This window comes from Nothoprocta perdicaria, unplaced genomic scaffold (assembly GCF_003342845.1).
Source record: "Nothoprocta perdicaria isolate Ctin4 unplaced genomic scaffold, notPer1 scaffold_165, whole genome shotgun sequence".
Taxonomy (NCBI): domain Eukaryota; kingdom Metazoa; phylum Chordata; class Aves; order Tinamiformes; family Tinamidae; genus Nothoprocta; species Nothoprocta perdicaria.
The window spans coordinates 370,368-383,985 of record NW_020454816.1 but is presented as its reverse complement, the minus strand read 5'-3'; the positions used below and the strand labels follow the sequence as shown (position 1 = coordinate 383,985).

Here is a 13,618-nt window from a genome sequence, read left to right as displayed (position 1 = left end):
GCAAAAATGCACAAATCTTCAGCAGCCTCAGACAGCAGAGGCCCAAACGCCTGTCATTCATCAGCATCCATGGCTTCAGCCTCCGCCAGAAGAGCTCTACTGAGCTGGGAGCATGTCCGCTGCTCCTAAAAGTGGGTGCCCTCTGACATATTTCAGGTGTTATTTTGAGATCCTGTGTTAAGTGCCTCAGCTGCGTCCCACTTTGCCAAATGCCAGAGAGTTTCCTGTACGGCCTGAACAGGTCATAGCAGTTTCCTGATAGCCAGGCTTTGTAGTGAGGTTAAGTAAGTCAGAATTATGTGACAGCAAGCAGAGTTAAACATGAGAAACAAATGCCATAGTGACAGAAAGCATTGACTCAGTTAACTGGGTGATATTTCAATAGCAAACTTTTAAAACCTCTTGTTTCACCATGGTAAAAGCTGTTGAATTCTTTGCCTGTAGAAGTCTGTCAACTCACAACTTCTTACCAGTTTTCGTTCCTATCCAACCAAACTCTTTCAGCATGTTGGGGAAAATCAGAGGTTGGCTTTGTATCAAATCAAAAATGGCTTCAAAAACTCTGCTAGTCACTCTTTATTTCCTCTCCTCCTTTTTTTCATGTGAACTGTGAATTTAGGGCCTCAGAATTTGCTAACATGGAAACTCTTGTTGCTTTTGAGTGTCTTTTTAAATTGCCTTTTGTGACTTCTCTCTTTCCTAAAAGGAATTGAGGGTGTTTCATATATGTGCTGATAAGTTAGTTTGCAGGTACGAAATGATTTCCTTTCCCTTCATTTACAGATATATTGATGTTTTAACCATTTCCCTCCTAACCACCCATTTTTCCAAAGGATTTCATGTCGTAGGCATGGACCTCTTAAACTGGGAGTCATTTTTACCCCTTTTAGTACCTGTTAGAGCTCAATGTCTGGGCCAGCCATATAGCAGCATGGTATAGAATCAGGCAGAGTTGTTTTGGAAGACATGATTTTATCAGTATTTTCTTTAACTAAGTTTGCTGAAGATACCCCACGTACCTTTCTGTTCTGCAAAGAGCCATTGAACTGTGGTATCGTGAACCTGTGTGCACAACCCCCATCTTGAAGCTGATGGCAGAATTCATGCAAAATAGGTAAGAAGCCTATGAAAATCAGATAAAATTTGGTAAAATTGAATAAATTAGACTACGTACAATACAGTAAAGTGGTATACGTGCAATGTTCCATTTTTTTTGTTTTGCTTTTCATCATGTTGTCTAGCCTTGCTAACTTTAATAGTGGTATTTTGTATTTCGGAGGAAAATTTACATATCAGACTTAGCATTTTATTTTATTTTATTTTATTTTATTTTATTTTATTTTATTTTATTTTATTTTATTTTATTTTATTTTATTTTATTTTATTTTATTTTATTTTTTAACCAAAAATGATAGACACGAAAAGGAATCAACAGTTATGGATTTGTTGCAAGAACACTTGAGAGTGCCGTGATTTTACAATAAAAAATATAGTGGAAATATATGCTCTAAATAGGGATAAATACTGACTTAATAATTAAATATCTGAAAATAATCTGCGCTCCAGACTTAATAATTAAATATCTGAAAATAATCTGCGCTCCAGACTTGGTGCAGGTTCAAGTTTTGCCTTAAGCCAAGCAGCATACACACATGCCTGTAAAGCTACAACTCCCTTTACAGTTTTTTTCTTTTTTCTCAATTCTTCTCCTAGCCAAAATAGGAAAGAATGTTATCCAAGACAGCAATATTTTTAATCAACTGGTAGGTAACTTCTCCCATATCTAAAATTTTCTCTGCGGAATCACTCAAGTGGCCTCTGAATGATTCTGTGAGGTGGTATCAATACTTTACATTGCAGGTGTTCGAATGAAATTTCTGTTTTACCACAAGTAAAAGAACAATTTATTTTGGGAAATTATCATTGCACTTGGAAATATTTACTGTATTGCCCAAAGGAAAAAGAGGGAATTTGAAATGAAAAATTGATAGTTAAAATGCTCTCTCTGCTGGATGCCTTCATGACCAAAGTATTCAGGATTTTCAGCAGAGAAACATGTGTTTTCATCATTTGTCATTTTGCCTTGCCAATTGAACTTGCAAAAGCAAAAAAAGAAGGGGAAATATTTGAAGTTTGGGGAGAAAAAATGCTTAGTTAATCCCAGTAACCGCTGAATTGATGCAATGAAGTTTAAACCTGTCTCACCCTGAAAAACTAGCACGTATAATGTGCACTTAATCACTTAATCCCTGATAACAGGGATTAGCTACACAGACCTTAAGTCAGAGTTCCCTGTTTCTTGTTAGTGTCGACTTGTTTGCCGTGACTACTACTTCTTTTGTCCATGTTAATTGTGTCTTTTATCCCTGTGGTAAGTAGAACAAATTACTGGAGTGGTTCAGCCTGTTCTTATGCCTGATGCAGCACACTGGCAGTACACATTAGCAGTGCTGCAACTTCATTCAAGGAGGAGATTCCTACAACCTAAACACGGAGCTCTAATAGCATAACAAAAGCAAAGAGGATCTGCAACAGTAAATCTTATGCAAACAACAGTTCTTCAAGCTACTTTCTGTATTCATGTTATTCTTCTGCCTATTGGTATTCAGGAAATCTGCTTTGTTGTTCCCTTTAGAAAACATCATCTGGGATGGCGGTTTTTCATGAGTTGTGTACTGCATTAGCTTTTACAGGTTAGAATGCATTATACAATATCCTTTGACATGGTTAAAATATGTTGCAGAGTATCAGATTGTGCTTTATGCCACTGATTTTGCAAAGATGTGCTGTTTCTTGGGTTTGCTTTTGGGTTTTCTTTTTCCCTCTGCCAGTCACATGAGCATTTGGGGCATATGGAAATACACAGAGGTCTTAATACAGGGCACATTTTGCTCGTTTATAAAGCCCCGATTTACTGCAGTGTTTGCAGCAAAGGACCATGCAAACAGGAGTGCAGACAACAAAACCTTGTGCTTGCAGCAAAGAAAAGCACCTGGTGCTGTCTCTATGCTAGGGGTTGTGTAAGGCCTCCACCTAAGACAAGCCAGTTAAGTCAGCCAGTCTCATTTATAACACAGTGATGACTCCTTTGCCATTCATTCTAAGTAAAAGATTAAGGGTAAGTTCTTCTGAAGTTCCTTAGAAGCTTAAGACCTATGTTTTAAATTGACTTTTAAGTGCTTAATAATTTTCACTTAGGCCTAAATGAATTAGGCATCTTATAGACACATAGGAAGGAGGACACAGAGACCTTGGCAAGATCTCTGTCACCCCTTCAGATTGGGAATGCAGTGGTTCCTGCAGGCTTGGCTAACAAATATGCACCAGGTGAGAGAAAATGGTACCATCTTCCTCAGGTCTGGAGGTTCATAAAAAAACACACGTTGCAATTTACACTCAGAAAACCAGCTTATAATTGCCACAGATTTTACACAGCTGAACAACCAGTGGGGATTAGCTGATTTGAAAAGCAAGACAGAAGCAAAGTTGGGAGCGTAGGCTAACTGCTTGGACAACAGTGTTCCTCTGAACCATGCAGTAACACAAGATGCTCACCACTCACGACACGAACCAATGTGTGTTGTTTGAGTCACCGCTTGCGTTTAAGATTACTTTGCCTTTTGTCATGTGATCATATTTTGGCAATATATTTAGATAGCTGTAGTGTGCATCTAATTGGACCGAAACCTGGAGTTAGTCAAGTAATTGCTCTTTGGATTCAGTGACTACAATTTTCATTTGTTTGTTTTGGGAATGAATTTACTGCAGGTTTCTGCTTTGATGACCATCTGAATGTTTCTGCTGTTATTTTTCAGATCGCAGCGTTTAAATTTTGATGTATCATCTCCAAACGGAATTCTGCTCTTCAGAGAAGCTAGTAAAATGATTTGTACGTATGGTAGGTATTCATTAACGTTCTCTCTGCAGTGTAATCCTCCACCTGCCTTGCGATATAAAAATCCTGTTAGCTATAGTTGTGAGCGTTGATGGATTTGTGGCCTACAGAGCAGGACTGTGATGTGTTACAGCAGCATCCCTGTATAAAATGCACAGCATTTTTGGTCCAGACCTTTGGAGCTCAGTTGCACTCTCAGATCAGGTTTCATTCCTGAATCACTGTTGCTCGTATCATTTTTCTGACTTATGTGCATGTCTTCTAGCAACTGTAAATACATGTCAACCAAGATACAAATATGCACAAGCTGCTTGATCTCAGGCTACTGATGGATAGCTGTGGGTTGGCTTTATGTATTCAAATGATATTCAAGCAGTTCCAAAACATAATAGGGCCATAATAGCTTTACCCTAGAGCACTCTTTTTATAATAAGTTGCTCCATTTTACTACTCCCACTCATTCGTGCAGCTGCAACAGGTCTTTGACACCAACTGTTTATATTAGACTTCAGATAATTTTGTAGATTGTAGTTTGGCATTATAAGTGTTTTGAAAGGAAAATTATCAAGTTTTTGTAGAGTGACCTCATTTGTACTTTGTATAAACGGGAAGAATCATAAATCATAAATGACTCATAAGTGCCTTGTTACTTTTGAAGAAAGAAAACTGGTGCATCAGTTTTGTTATTACTACATTCAAGTAGTATTTGGGAGCTGTAAATTGTATATGTTACATTGCTACCTATATGAGAAGTTTCAAATGTAATTTTACTTTACATCTGTAGGGCCAGCAAATCATATATGCAGAATACCTAAAGCATTTATTTATAGTAGAAGAAATTGCACCCAAGAAATTCTTTCTTATAAATCCTTTTTTTCTGTTTACTTTTCAAGAATATCAAGGTGTACAGTGCCACATTTTTGATTGCCTTATTGGGTAAATATATTGATTAAACAAAAATCAAAGTCAGCTTTTCCATATAAGCTACTTCACATGTAAGATAAACTTTTAGATTCTAATGTTAGCTCCTGTTAGCTTTGTATTTACTTTGCACTTCATTGCTGTAAGCTTTTTTTTTTTTATGATGACGATGATTTAAAAAAATATATGTAGTTATATTGTTGCTTAGAGTCCCCTTGTCTTACAATTCCTGGTCCTGCTGCATTTAAATGTTCTTTTCCTTCCCTTTTCTTTCTATTTTATTTCCATCAGTCCTTGCCATCCTTTCTGCCCTGATAAAACAGATCCCCTATCACTGATCATCCATTCATCTCGGTTATCAGCCTCCAGTTTCTAAACCTTGCTGAGTCAGCCACAGTAGTTGGCCTCGGTGTATTTCATTCATAACTCATGTCTACAAAACACTTCCTTAAAGAAACCTTTTGCTCTTTAATGCAACTTTTATGGTGTGTAAATGAGATTCGGAAAATTGTCAGCCCTAAAGTACTGGCAGCTCTTGTACATGAAGACCTGACATTTTCTGGCTCGTGCTAGAATTTAATTATGCATTTTCAGGAAATCTCACAGAGCAGGGACAGTGCAGACTTCAGATTTAAAGCTAAACTAATAGAGCTTCGGAGCCTTTTGAAGCCAAGATCCAAACCCCTACCGCCCTCTTTGTTAAACGATGCTTTTCATGAAAGGCAACACTTCAGGATCTGGGACATCTATTGGAAGATGCAGCCAGAGAAAAAAGTGAAAGAGCCACTAAAAGTGGAAGAAAGATGAGGTGGAAAAAGCTTCCACTGATGTTTGTGTATTTCCATTGATTCATTTTTGAGAGAATTCTCTATTTAGAATCTTGATTCCTGCTTGGGAAGGAGGCTGTTGGTGTTTGGGTTTTTTTCCTTGCTTTTAGAATACATTCCTGCTGTCATCAGTGTCTGCAAGGGCTCTAGATCACAGAATGGGATCTTTCCACTACTTAGGTGTGACATGGAAAAATCGTTCATTTTCTCTTCTGTGAGAAGTTTTACTGCCCATGAAAAATATTTCAAGATGCTGCAATTAATCAGATTTGGGTAGCTGCTATTAAAAGTTTTTAGCATTTAGCAGCAATTCCCACTTTGCAAGATAAATTGATTTAGTTCCATGTTATCTTTTGAGCATACAAATGAATCTGTGTTAAATTTAAATGCCTTTCTCAAAACCTTAACACCTAAATTGTGCTTTGAAGACATAAAGAAAACTTTAATCCATAGTATTCTGTAACTCCTTCAAAGTATTTTGGTTTTTTAAGCATATGTAGCCTTGGCAGAGGTCTGGGAAAGGTAAGCAAGTAAACCAAATGACTATCATAAAAGATCATAAAACTGTGTTCTGAAGCAATATTTCCACCCCACCATTTGAAAAATTGTGTGATCCAGTTAAAAGCATGAATACTGATAAGCATTGCAGTCCTTGAGGGTCTACTTTGCAACTTTTGTGCTGTATCATAAGAACTAGAAACTTGATTTTTTTTTAAAGTTAAACTTGACACACGTTAAACATGATTTTACAGCTGAAGCAGAACAAAAATATAAACTGAAGATACGTAGTAAATATCAAGAGATGGCAACAAAACTCATGCTTATTTATTTTACCAAGTCAGCCAAGACCTTTGCCTAAGCCTACTGCTCATAGTGAGCTCAGAAAGACTTGTGAAACTCAGAGCAGATTGATTGAACTCTCAACTCTCCCAGCAATTACTCTCCCAAACTAACGAAGCCTCCAAGTGGCAGCATGAGACCCAAGGGAGACATGGAAGTGCCCGTCTCATCCTTTCCTCTGTTGTCCTGGCCAGGGAAGTTCTACCATCTCTCTCACATGTAATGATGTTTAGAGCGTGTTAAAGATATAAAGATATAGAGAACTTAGCTGTTCTCAGCAATTTCATTGGAAACAAACTGAACAAGAAGAAAATTTCCAGTGATGATTATCAGTTAATTTACACCTGGAATCTTCTCGATTTGCCAATCTATAGGTAAGTAAAAATATGATCTGGTAGATAATCTCTGCCCTGTCAACACTGCCAAGAAATTAGTCACAGAAGCAGGATGGCATCCGATTTTTTTCTCACCAACACCAAAACACAGTTCACAAGTGATCCCTGCTGTACGTTTGATTTTTCCTAAACCTGGACAGCACTGATCCGGGTGGTTTTGGCTGACACAATCTTGTGCAAATGGGACCATAAGCACTTCATTCTGCTTGGCAGATCCTGCCCTATGTTCAGTGCCCTACCAGCGTGTCCCGACCTCAGGCTGGTTTATTGCTTGTGTTGACACGGCACGGAAGGTGCTTCCAACTCAGGTGTCCGTATGGATGCTGTGCATTCCTCAGAAGGCCCATGGATGGTGCCTTATCCCTGCTGCAGCTGCTCAGCCCAAGGTGTGGAGTCTTGGCTGTTAGGACTAGAGCGAGGGATTAAAAATACACATCTGAGGGGAAAAAAGGAGAGGGCTTGGAATAGTAAAGTCCACCGTGCCTCATCCCCAATATATTTCCCTTTTAATTCTGTATGGACAACTCTTCCTTGCTATGTGTCTTTGGACTCCCATTTCAATAGGAATAATGTTTCCGTGCATCTCGGGGCCATCTCTTTCTTGTTCAGTGCTTTCTGTATGTTTTAGTAAACCTCTTCCCTTTCATTATAGGCAACTGACATAAAAATAATATTTTCAATATGCTGGTTTTATTTATCTACATTCTGTCATGATATAGTTTGATGTAAGTTTTTAATTTTGCTTCAGCTTTCAGCTGTTGGAGCATTTACTGCTCGGGGTCAGCCGTGAGGTTAGCCGCAGTAGCACAGAACAATTTCCTGCTCTCGCAGCCCAGGTAGCATTTGGATGTGGATTAAATTTTACCGCATTTTCCAGTAGCCAGACACAATTATTTCTAATGAGCTTTAAATTGCTTCTCAAATACGTATTTCAGAACTTAGTGTGGTAATCCATTCAATGCTCACAACTTTGGAGGAGAACAACGCTTTTTCGTATTTTTGGTTAAAATCATTCTTGCCATAAAAGAGGTGTTTTTAGTGAGTACCTTTGCTTAAAAGCGAGTGCTCACTGCCCACAATTCCTATTCATCTCTTCTCCTTTCCTCTCTTTCACGATCCTTGTTCCACAATATATTGCTCTTCGTTAGCGACTCAGATCTCATAACCTGGGTTTTTTGGCAAATTTATCTTGACTCTGTGCATGCTTTTTGTGTTGATTTGAGATGTTTTTACACTTTTTTGTTGTTGTTGTTGTGGCAGCTTTTTAAAAAATTAGTTCTGAAGCTAGCTCTCATCTTTGATTCATGTTTTGCTTTTGTTTTGTGTCTGTGGTTTTTTTTTGTTTTTGTTTGTTTGTTTTTTTACATATGGCCACTTCCGTATTCTGCCCTAACATTTTAAATGCCTGGAAAGTGTATATTCAAAACCATCTTTATGGGGCAGCAGTGAATAATAAAAAATATGAAAAGGGAAAAGGCAGCACATCCATTTTTCTCTGTAAATACAATAAATTTTCCACAACCTTGGTTTAAGCTCACCAAAGCCCTTTTCTGACTTCCATGCGATTCACACCCATTAGTTTTGTTATTAGAGATGCTGCTTATTGGGCTGAGATGTAGAGCAGACCCTGCTGAAATGAAGCTCAGCCATAAGGTCGTGGTGTTTGTCTGATGGTTGCTCTTGTAGAAGCTATTGGGAAGGCAGGGAAAGGGAAGGTGCCCGTCTCTACATGCTCCCCTGTGCACGAGGCAGGAGGGAATATGCTCTGCAGAGAGCATTAACAATTTGGGGTGTGGTGGATTTTATTATTTTAGTTTTAATACTCAGTAGTGACACCAAAATTTCCCAGATTAGTCTCTACAGAGTTTTCATTTTGACAGGAGCTATGAATTTGGAACATAATTTTCAAATTCTGTAGGCAAAAGGTCATTATTACACTGATTACATTTCTTAAATTGTTTCTTTTAACAGTGGAAATGAGTAGAAGTGTATTTTCATCCTCAACTACAAATATTATAAGTGTAAGCAGAACCTCTGTGGCTGAGGAGCTATTCTTGCCCCGCTTGCAAGTAACCTCACTAAATTAGTTTATGTTCAGTAGTGTCCATGGTGTGCAAAAAATTCCCCTGAAGCTCCTGCTAAATGTTACAATGAGATCATTTTTCTTATATAGTCAGGCATAGCACCATGCTTGATATTTTTTTCAATAACTAATGTTAAAGCTTTGGTCTTTGTTCTAGCACTAGAGCCACTGACTCATAGGCTGATCGCTCAGGGCACCAGTAGCAGGGACCACAAGGTCTTTCACCTCTGCTGAAAAGTTGAAATCAGCTCTTCTTACTCCTAGGTCCTTTTAAAATGAGCCCACAAAGGCAGAAGAGTCCTCTGTGGACACTGTCCGCTTGCAAAAAAGCAGCTCTTTATCTTGTGTTAATCCCATATTCAGCTCTGGGTTTCCACGGGAAGGCCAGGCCGATCTCCTCCTTTGCCATCCCTGCCTGGGGCGAAGTAGAAGAGTTTGTGCCTTCCTATATTTAACGTGTTATGTTGATAAGTGAATTTTAAGCTTTAATTCTAGAGGTTTGGGGGGGTTGTTTCCCCAGAATATTCAAAGCGATAGCAGATCTGCCCTAGCGTCTACCTGCTAGACCTTGTGATCCCAGGCCAAGGTGTTCTTAGTTTCTTTGTGTTCCTCAGCATTCTTTTTCTCCCATTGGTTTCCAATTAACTCCATATTAAGTAGCTAATTGCTGTGTGGACAACTCCTGAGCTCTTTCCATCCATTGCTGCATGTTTTATGGAGCGCTTCAAGGAGCTCAGACCCCCTGATGCCGCCCTGGGTGAGCTCAGCCATGAACCTGAAGGTGCTCCTTGGCATGAGCCTAGGACGTGGCTTTGCCTGGTTTCTGAAGCCAGATACGTATTTGTATTGGTAGAGTAGAGCTTTTCAGCTGATGATTTATTAGTTGGGGAAACCAAATAAAGTTCATTCAGAAAGAAAGATTAAACATTTTTATATCGAGAGGTCAAGTTTGGTTGTAAATGAGCATCTTTCCTAGCTAACTCAGAAGGTAGGAAGTTGTGTTCTGTTCTGTAGTTCTAGTGAAGCTCTCTTCCCACTTCTTGCAGGCCTCCATTCCTACTCCTAAGTAGTTTCCTGATTGGACTCCTGACTTATTTATTGTGTTAGTCTATTCTTCCTTTACAGTCTGCCAGATATGCTGAGTTGTATTAGGTAAAAGTGTTGAAGAACACTCATATTTTAAATGGTAACTATCCTTCTTCTTATATTACAACATTAAGCTATACCAAAAGGGTAATATTTCAATGTGTTGAATGTTTAGAAACAAGGTTTTCTGTGTTGTTTTTTCAAAGTGAAAAATGTAAATTCTTCCTTATTGGCAGTGAGTAACATGAAGAACACAGAAATGAAGGTAAGGGTGGTATATGATCTGCAGGTGGGAATTTGTATGGGTGGAAAGGTAAACTGTGTGAAAACAGTTTCATATCAGACATTAGTATGTATTGGATGACATTCCAAACATTATTTCTAGATGGATCCTAGGATAAACTGCTAAGGTTGCCACATTGCTGTTCAGTAGCCAACCATGTAAGGGAAAAAATGGGATTTGCTGTTTCAACTGTTTTTCTGCAGTCTCTGGGAGAATTGGATTCAGTTCCCAAACTCACCACAGTGATTTCTAGTTGAACCCCGGCAAGATTTTAAGGACTTATTTGAACAGCCTGTTATAGAAGAAAAATTTGTCCTAACTGCCCTCCACAGCTGGCAGTGTTTGAGGTTATAAACAGTCCCATTTACTTGTCACTCTTTGGGTCAAGGTGCCATAATAGTCACAACAACTAAAACAGATACCAAAGCAGGTGAGCAGAACATATGATCTGTAAACATGTGCTTTTATTTGTAAGAATACTTCAGAAATCCCAAGTTATGTGCCGTTCTTGTCTAGTTAACAAGCATGAGCTACTGCTGAGTAGTAACAGAACGTACGAGCAGGCACTTGGCTTCGGTTGGGGTTGACCTAATGAGGTGGCCCCATGACAGAACCCAAGTGCTTAGTCTTTGCTGTGTTCATTTCTGCTCTTTTAGCTCGCTTTCATTAATTGCTTCAGGTTATAAAAGCATGTTTTAGTCATGAAGGCGAACTCTGGGGTGTTGTGAAGATGAGCATTAAATTATTACAATCTACTTAGAAAACTTGGTCATGAGGCCTCCTGAATAGTTAGATTGGTATGGAAGATTGCAGAGGGATCCACGGTGCTGCCATGCAGCAGAGCCAGAAGTCACTCTTGCCTGTTAATAGCAACAGCAAATATTTACCAGTAGCTCCATTTTTTTTTTCCATTATAAACACGGAGTTTAATTAAAGTTATTCCCATCTGTGACTGGTAAAATAGAGCCTTTTGTAATGGTCATATTTGTTTTCTGAGGGATATATTAAGTGTGTGTATACATCAGCAGCCATCCCGAGAGACCTCCACGGTAATGGACCAAAACCAGGCTAGAATACAGCTTGTAAAACTATAAAACCATGTGTTGCAACTGTTCAGATTAAGGAATTCAGGAGTCAATAACAGGAATTCCAGAGCTTGTCTTTTATTTTTGCATTCTGATTCCTTGGTTKCTTTAAAGCTGTAGTTGTGCCTACTTAACCCATCTTTCACATCAATTGCAGAAACAAATTTTCTTGCAAGTGTTTATGAAAATAAAGACAAATAAAAGATTAATATAGATAGTGCAATCAAAATACTGTAGATTTTTGGGCGCTTATATAAGTTTCTTTCTTTCTTTCTTTTCTTTCTTTTTATGAAAACAGGTAATCAGATCCTCTCTCTTGGGACTTTGTCAAAAGATCAGGTTTATCCGTTGAAACTCAAGGGCATTTCCATCTGTTACTCTGCACTCAAAGCTGCCTTATGTGGAAATTATGTCAGCTTTGGCGTCTTCAAGTTGTACGGGGACAACCACTTTGACAATGTACTTCAGGCCTTTGTCAAAATGCTGCTTTCAGTATCCCACAGTGACTTGCTAGTAAGCAATTACTCATCTTGGGAGTCTTTACGTGAAATATGAAATAACAGCACCACAGGCTTTGTATTGTTATAATGAGACAGAGGCATCTAGAGCAGCTCGAACGCAGCTTTCACTCCAATTACTTGAATTTATTTGTATAGTGACAGCTAAAATGCAGGTATGATAAAACTACATCTAAGGCAACAGCGTTTCCAGAATTTTCGGGAAGCTTGCCTTGGAAAGGAGGAAAGCCAAATTCTACCCTTTTTACTTTTATATGCCTRTTTAAATTACCTGCGTGCACTGTAAAACATTGCAACAGCCTGAGCTGCTCTGCAATTAACTTCAGTCGGTAAATTGTAACTGTGTGTTTTCTACAAATTTTTAAATTTCTACGAGATTTTCTGCTGCGTTAAAACACTCTTTTGCTGCCTTGACACCATGTTTTCACTCCTCTGTGAGAAGGCAACAAATCTTGTGTGCTCTCTGCCTTAATTTGATCTGTGACGCTTCCTTGATGCTGTTTTTGTTCAGAACTGCTGTTTTCTCACAGTAAGGAAGCAGCTAGATAGTTAGCTGTTAATACGCAGATTTGTGCCTGCCACAAAAATAAAGGCAGTCCTTAGCAGCAAAAAAGCTGCTTTCAGACCATATTAGTGTATTGGCTGTATAGTAAAATATACATATTTGGCATTTCCCTAGCAATTCTAAAAATAAATGCCTTAAATACTGGTCRTTAAGATGCTGACTGTGCTGCAGGGTTCAGGCAGGTGCCTTTGCCTGCCCGGAGTTTTTTGGAAGCCAGTGAGTGGAAGCACAAAAGTGCCTCTTGGAGGTGCACGGGGGGAAGCTGTGCTAAAGCTCCAAGGTTTCCTGCCGAGGTGGCTCCCAGCTGCTGTCCTGTCAGCCTGACACCCTCAGCACCATCCTCTGCTGCTTCTGCTAGACTGAGAGCAGTGCAGCAGGTGATAACGTTACTGTATTACCAAAGCTTTATTTTAAACTAATAATGAGCTTATATTCTATGGTAAATTTGAAATGTAGACAACATTTTGTCTATAAAAAGGTCTTGATTTAATGGCTAAACTAGAATTGATCGCACAATAAAGAATATGTAAAATATTTTTCTATCAACTCTTAATGCTGTTAATGCCCATATTTACTGTCAACATATGCTTTGTTTTTCAGCAATATCGAAAACTAAGCCAGGCCTACTACCCGCTTTTGGAGTGCCTCACCCAAGATCACATGAGTTTCATTATCAGCCTAGAGCCCCCTGTCCTAATCTATATTCTTACTTCAATATCTGAAGGACTAACTGCACTAGGTAAGAATTACTGAAACTCAGCTTAAAGAATTCAAGGAATAGGTGTTTAAAATGTGTTTGTAACTCCAGAAGTTAATGGAGAGATTTTCAGTCAAGCTTGGACCAAAGTACAACGTGTTGGCATGTGAACAGGAATCTGTGGGGTGTTCTTTTAATTTGATTTGCATAGCTATTCCATCAATAGTGCTTAATTTTGCACAGGTTGATATGATTTGAGATATTTAAGGATATCTCAATTCCCGGAAAAAAGAAACTTGTTTTTTAAAAATTATTTATTGCTTCCTGAATGTTATCTCACTTCCAAGTGGAATCAGTGTAAGGAAAACACACTTTGAATAACGATAAAAAGATTTCAGCCTGATTGCAGTTCCTTCACACTCT

The 13,618-nt window shown here is 38.6% G+C and overlaps 1 protein-coding gene across 1 annotated transcript in view; it reads left to right on the top strand.

Moving 5' to 3' along the window:
• RANBP17 (RAN binding protein 17) overlaps positions 1-13,618 on the top strand; it is a 130,805-nt gene that overhangs the window by 95,351 nt on the left and 21,836 nt on the right. Inside the window, exons 20-23 of the mRNA XM_026035690.1 lie at positions 1,007-1,114; positions 3,816-3,898; positions 11,714-11,928; positions 13,099-13,237. Coding sequence (XP_025891475.1) covers positions 1,007-1,114; positions 3,816-3,898; positions 11,714-11,928; positions 13,099-13,237 — 545 coding nt within the window. The remainder of the gene's footprint in view (positions 1-1,006; positions 1,115-3,815; positions 3,899-11,713; positions 11,929-13,098; positions 13,238-13,618) is intronic.